The 6,831-nt window shown below is 32.3% G+C and overlaps 1 protein-coding gene across 1 annotated transcript; it reads left to right on the plus strand.

The window, feature by feature from the left end:
- Positions 1–5,296: 5,296 nt before the first annotated feature.
- Positions 5,297–6,297, plus strand: LOC108727181 (dehydrodolichyl diphosphate synthase complex subunit DHDDS). Its single transcript, XM_018455174.1, has 3 exons — positions 5,297–5,579; positions 5,672–5,833; positions 5,926–6,297. The coding sequence occupies exons 1-3, from the start codon at positions 5,419–5,421 to the stop codon at positions 6,218–6,220; spliced, it is 618 nt and encodes a 205-aa protein (XP_018310676.1). The 5' UTR covers positions 5,297–5,418; the 3' UTR covers positions 6,221–6,297.
- Positions 6,298–6,831: the final 534 nt, after the last annotated feature.

A 6,831-nucleotide genomic window follows, 5' to 3' on the forward strand; every position in this document is an offset into this window, starting at 1 on the left:
TAATAGGTTTCTCATAAAGTGTCAATAGCGTTTGAAAATTGAAATCTTGATTGATAGACACAATTTATATACGTGAATAATATAAATAAACATATATATATATGTACACACACTACACATACACACACAGATAAAACTAAAAATAAATAGTAAATAAGGAGATATTACAAACGTCATAAACATCCTTTCGATTAACTGACTGTCAGGTTACTCGATCTGTACGTCATGGCAGAATATTTGTCGATCGTCGAACGTGCGACTCCTTCTTTGAGATGGGATATTTTCGCGAGTAATAGTGTAGAGTGGTTCACATTGGAAGCATTGACCCGTTACGTAGTGTCCTACGGATCATTATAACTTGAGAGATACCGGTATATAATGTCTTTCCGTCACACATATGTGCTCCGCTTCCCATGCTCTTTTCCGCAAGTAGGTCGAAGAGTATCGATTGTGCATGCACACGTTTATGTGCGCATACGTATATACATGTACGCGCGCACTCCGTATTTGCACGTGAATGTGGAGATGTGTGTATGTGTCGAGAATTGGATATGGACCGCGTTCATATCTCGAAATTCAATTTCGAGTGATACACATCGGTACACGCGCACAGTTTATATATCGTCGCGAGATAGAAGGATCGCGCTCTTTGAATTATACAGGGTGATTCGTTTTATCTTTTCGCCATTAGAACGGACGGTAAAAATAGCTATTTAGATGAGACGGAGCAGGAATTAATGAAATTCTAATCGATTTTCCGATTCGCAATTTTATTGTCAAGAATAAGGTTTATTAATAAAATGAAGAAATAGTAAAATAATTTCCACATTTTAATTGTAAACTGCGATTAAATTGTAAACACACATAATGAAAAGGTTAAGTTAATATTGTCTTGTATTACACTATGTTCAGCTTTTATATGTAATTGAACAGTACATATCACAAAGTGCCTCAATCACAGATCATAGATAAACCGTGAAAAGAGGAAATAGCTGTAGTTTCGATCACGATCCTCTTTAAATTGATTCCGACATTGTGACGTCGCGCAAAAAGATACAGCAGATCGGTTTTGCCGCAGGTTATCTCTCTTCGTCCCCGTCGTCTTCGTGTCTCAACGCGTTTCTTCTTCCTTACCGTTTTTTATATAGACAAATTAATTTTCCGTCGGAACGCGCAGCATCGTTGTCGACATTTTTTGCCGCCAGTCGTGATTTAAGGCAAACCGGCGATATGTTCGGTTTTATGAAATTTTTGGATCTTGTTAGTGGGTACGAATGATTCACGACTTGATAAGAATGTAATATGATTTACGAGGTAAGCAAATTTCTCATAAATTAAATTTACGCCTTGTCAGATATATATATGAATTGAGTTATTAAATTTTTCAATTATGATCGTACTATGCTGTGTAAGATAACAATGATCTGTATAAGATTATATGATGAATAATAGAAAACGGGAAGAATAATTTTCCATTTATATTGCTACTTCACATGGTAAATTATTTAAGAAAGTTAAATAATTATATTTGTTTTTATCTTTAGTGAAAATATTGAATTAACACTAAGAAAAAAAATTTAGTGCCTTTAGCAAAATTGTTTAGTTGAGATATTTTTAACAGCAATCAAATATTTTGTTTATGTAACCAAAAATTTAATAGCTTTTTACAAAATAATTTTCCTTTTTCGAAAATAACAAAAATATTTATTTATACTAATTAAACTAAATTTAATTCACGTAAAATTATAGTTATGTTCGGTATATTTTAACAAAAAAATGTTTTTCGGTGTATTTCAATTAAATTTTTGTTACAATAAAATTTTGGTTTTTAAAATAAAATATTTTTTCTTGAGGTATGTATCGATTTTAGTAACAAGCTGTTTCCAGCTTCATTATGCAAAAATATGAAAATTTTTCACTGCATTGTCTGACTGTAATTTCCGATTATGGATTGGCTCATTTTGCTTCAGTACAAAAACAGTCGAAGGATTGCCGGCTTCATTGTGTCGTCGACAATAGGATACGGCAAATTCCGCTTCTTCCATCTTGCTCTCTTTTCCCTGCCTCTTTTCTTTCCTCGGCCTTTTTTCTTTCCAGTCTGCTCGCAGCGGCGCCTTTGTAACTCGCGAAAAAGTTACGTCGCTCTCTCCTAATTGAAACTGCAATCAGTCTATGCAAATAGTCCCCTGAAGGTGCATCCTTCCGTGCAAAGGGCGTGAACAGGAAAGTCGGGAAGCTGGCCAAGGCGCCCTTGTTCCTTTAAACTTTACGTACTATTCCATTAGGATGATTGCATGTGCTGTAAGCACATTGATATAAATAGTTCTTAGTTACTTGTTATAAATAGAAGGTGAAAAAGTTGCAGCAGTCATTCAAAACAATAATGATACGTTCTTTATGCTAACTTCAATCTTCTACTCTTTCGGGTATACATTTTACGTTTTTAAAATTATGTATTTTCTATTCTTTATAAAATATAACACACACACACACACACACACACAAATAATTACATGTTATACAATGAAAATTAATTAAAATATATATGTAATTTCTTTAACTCTTGTTTAGCTACATTATCAAAATGGAATAAAATGTAATTTCTTCTTTTTCTTACTTATATATTTAGGGGAACCTGGGGTATAATGGTTATAGTTAGATTTTTTCAAGTTTTAAACATATTAAAGATAAATAAATCAACTTTGTTATATATTAAAATATTTTTTGAAGTATTTACTATAAGGAAAACTTAAGTTTTACTGCAAAAGTATAGATTAACAGGACGAAATTATTGTTTTGTGAGAGTGTGTCGTAACCTCACTATGTCATTTATGCAGGGCATAATGGAGCACCACAGAAAACTTGTCTATTTTTAAAAAATTAATATTGAACATTGTTTAAAAGTGACTTAGAACATATAATATAAGTAAAAATACATTGTTGCACTTTTAATTTTTAATTTTTTATTAATAATTCTATATGTGATGCTGAGTGATACATTATACAAGGTATACTGTTATTATATTGAACATAAATAAAAATGTTTAAGAAGATAACACAAATAAAATAATTCTCATCATTTTTATCTACACTTGCACATGAATCATAAACTCATTTTAAACATAAAATAGCACTAGTGCACCATTATGCCTCGAAGTACATAAATTTACTTTAGATAATATAAAATATCACAGATAATCAATATATTTTTGTATAGATTTTACTAAAGTAATAAAAAAAGATTATATAATAAGATAAATGTACTTATGATAATAAAAAATAGAATTATGATAATAAAAAATAGAATTTTGTTATTGCTTACCTTATGCGAACATACCAAAGAATCTGTAACTCATTCGCGGACAGTAAAGCGAACACATTAAACAATTTTTAGCAATTTTCAGGTAAAAATAATATGACAACTAATAACAATATATAATAAGATACATCTAACAGTAACTATTGTCTGACAATTCATTACATATTAGCATATCTGTAAAAAGATATCGAGTACATCCCATTATATCCCATGGTTTCATTATATCCCAAGTTCCCCTACAAAGAAGCATTCGTTATATATCATGAAAATGCAAAGCGACACGTGGAGTATTAGGAGCGAGTAAAAACTCTGCCACGATACCTCTTCTGCTTCGACTGCGACGTGCAATCAAGGTTGCCCTTCAACCGGCGACGGTAATCGAGTCCCCATCGGAGCTCGCTAATCACCGGACTTCGATTGCGATTCGTCGTTATCCCGAACGATTTGTCTGTGCGATTGCGAGTGGCACGCGCGAGCGCAGCCACCTGTTGCTTTCGCAGCATGCGAGGAAGAAAGCCCGCGATAATTATTATGGCGAATACGCCAGCGCTCTCTCGCTTTCCTCCCTTTCTTTTCATCGTCGCTATGAACAGCCCTCCTGCTGTTCACCCATTCCCTTTCATATACACTCCATTTTCCTCGCCTTCCGTTTTCTCCGTCACAGTCATTCCTCCTTGAATTATTATTTCTTTCGTCCTCCTCGTTTCGCGGCACTCTGTGTGGACAAAGGATGAGCAAGTGCTTCGAAAAATTCGCCACAAAAGAAACAAGATTCTGTAAAGATGCGAGATCCAACAAACAAGAAAATAACATCGTTACATGAGCAAGAAATTAATTGTGATAAAACTTAATAAAAATAGCAAATCATCTATTTCTATTATTACAAATACTTTTGTTATAGATGTATTTTAAACATCTGTGATATTAATTTGCAAATTTAACATAATTATTATTTGCAAATTAACTCGAAAGCAATTTCTTATAGATTTAATATCAATTAAACTTGTTAAGATCGTTCTAAGATATGTAAGAGTATCGAGTTGTTAAATTGCTCTGGTCAATTTAACTCGTGATATTATTGCAGTAGTTTAGTAGAGAGTTTGCGTTTCAAGATCGAAAAATTATTTCGACGCGCAGTTTAAAGGACTACATATGTAGTATATAAATTCATACAGGATTGTATTATATGAGAGAGAGAGAGAGAAAGAGAGAGAGATAAATTACGGAGATATTAATTGTATACAAGGCATCATTAGATGATCTTAGACTACCTATCGTGAAAGCTTGAAGCTTTCCCTAAAAACCTACAAAATCGTGTTTTTTAAATATTCCTACGATATTTCCTGAGTTATTCGCAGATTAAATAAAAAGGAATATTCTGATTTTATTGCCCGTAACTCCGTTAAAAACCATCGCAAATAAAATCATGTAATTAAAAATACAGATTCTTAAAGCTGAAACGTTGCTCTATCAAGTGATATAATTATCTACTTAAAAAAAATAGAATATATGGATTGCTAAAAAAGTCTTTTTACCAACTTGTAAAAGGATTTTTTTCCTAATCCAAACAGGTAGTAATAAAATAAAAAGAAGGAATTCCATTTTACTTTATTTTAATTAATTAATTTAATCTCATCTTAATCTTTATCTCCAAATATTATATGCAATTATATATCTTTTGCTTATTTAACAAATATTATTTCTTTTTATTGCAACTGTAGCAAATCTTGATTGCTGGTTAAACAAATATAAGTCGACAAATTTTATTTGCTACACCTGCAAATAATTTGCGCTATATTCACAAATGGACTTTGCCGTTACGACAAAGGATCAGCGATCATAGCAAATTTTTTCTCTCCGTGTGGAAACAGTATTATTACATGCACATGTAACTCATTTTTCAAATTACGATTCAAAGGTTAGACGATGATTAGCAGCTGATATCATTTTTATCGTGTTAATGAGCACTATATATATTGTGTTCGTCGACAAGTATTGAATATTGGACTGTGAATGTGACAGAAACTTTTGAAACATTGAAGAGAGTCAGTCGATCGCAGATTATACATTTTCGTACGCCTGAACGTGGAATTTAAAATATGATGTCGTGGCTAAAGGAACGCATTTTGAACTGGTTTCAATTCCTGGCTTTAAGGATCATTAAGGCCGGCGAAGTGCCTAAACACGTGGCGTTTATCATGGATGGTAATAGACGTTATATAAAGAAACAGGGGGGGAAAGAACGGAGACACGTAAAAGGGTATGTATTTTTAAAGAGAATTTTAAAGAGAATTTGCAGATATATTGGCCTATTGTTCATTTGTCTCATATCTTATATTTTATTTATGACAGGTGCGACAAACTGTTTGAGATGACAAACCACTGCAAGAATTTGGGTATTACAGAAATCACATTTTATACGTTTAGTATAGAGAACTTTAAACGTAGCAAAGAAGAAGTTGATGAACTCATGGATTTTTTAAAGCAGAAGTTTAAGTATTACATAGAAGAGAAGTATGTGTAACATAAAAAATTTTTTGAATCAGGTATCACATCGCAGCGCAAAATAGATTTTGTTATTACAAATTTAAATAAACAATTTCCAGAGAAGAATTGATGAACGACGGAATATGCATTCGCGTGATTGGCAATTTGTCCCTAGTGCCAGAAGACCTATATAAAGTAATTGCTGAAATTATGATTATTACTAGGGAAAATAATGAAATAGTTTATAATTTTGCTTTGGCTTATACATGTAAGTATAATTACAATGAACCATATTTATGTTTACACTTGATTTTATATATTACACTAAGGTTGCGTTCAGGGAGTGTGCTATCAGCGTTATTGCATCATCCTGTTTTATGTCATCCTCTTGTTTTATGTCCCATAAACAATTAAGATAAAATCATGCAATAATGCTAACAGTATGCTCCCAGAACACAGCTGAAAACGATTTGAAAAAATTATTGATATAACGGCGCGGGCGTACTCTCTTCAATTAGTTTCGTGACATATATAAATAAATGTTTAATATTTTATATAATTTATATATATAAAAATATATATATAATTTTTTATATATATATTTTTTAATATCGATAAAGCAAGGGATGAAACTGATTACTGACTGTTTGTACACTTATAAGTCTCCAAATCCAGATTTATTAATTCGTACTTCCGGAGAAACTCGACTTAGCGATTTCCTCATGTGGCAAGTAAGAAAACGTATTTAATTTTTGTGACTTGAATCTATTAGGTGCGCAACTAAGTTCCCGCTGTTTGTCAATAGATGGTTCCAGCAGTAAGTGCTGGTCGATTCTGACATAATCTAAACGTCATGAACCAAGCTTAGACATATGGTAAACAAACCGCTTCGACACATTAGTGATTTTGTTTTGACGTTATATTCTTTTGGTTGTGTGAAAATGTCTGATTTTGTGCCAAATAATCGTCATATGCGGGAAGTATTGATTTTCTTCTTTCATTCGAAGAAAACGGCGGCTGAAGCG

The sequence above is a fragment of the Mycetomoellerius zeteki genome, unplaced genomic scaffold (assembly GCF_001594055.1).
Source record: "Mycetomoellerius zeteki isolate Tzet28-1 unplaced genomic scaffold, Tzet1.0 scaffold471, whole genome shotgun sequence".
NCBI classification, from domain to species: Eukaryota; Metazoa; Arthropoda; class Insecta; order Hymenoptera; family Formicidae; genus Mycetomoellerius; species Mycetomoellerius zeteki.

Coding starts and splice junctions, on each gene's coding strand:
- LOC108727181 (XM_018455174.1), top strand. CDS start 5,419: ATGATGTCGTGGCTAAAGGAACGCATTTTGAACTGGTTTCAATTCCTG. Junction 5,580..5,671: donor GAACGGAGACACGTAAAAGG/GTATGTATTTTT, acceptor TATTTATGACAG/GTGCGACAAACTGTTTGAGA. Junction 5,834..5,925: donor AAGTATTACATAGAAGAGAA/GTATGTGTAACA, acceptor AACAATTTCCAG/AGAAGAATTGATGAACGACG.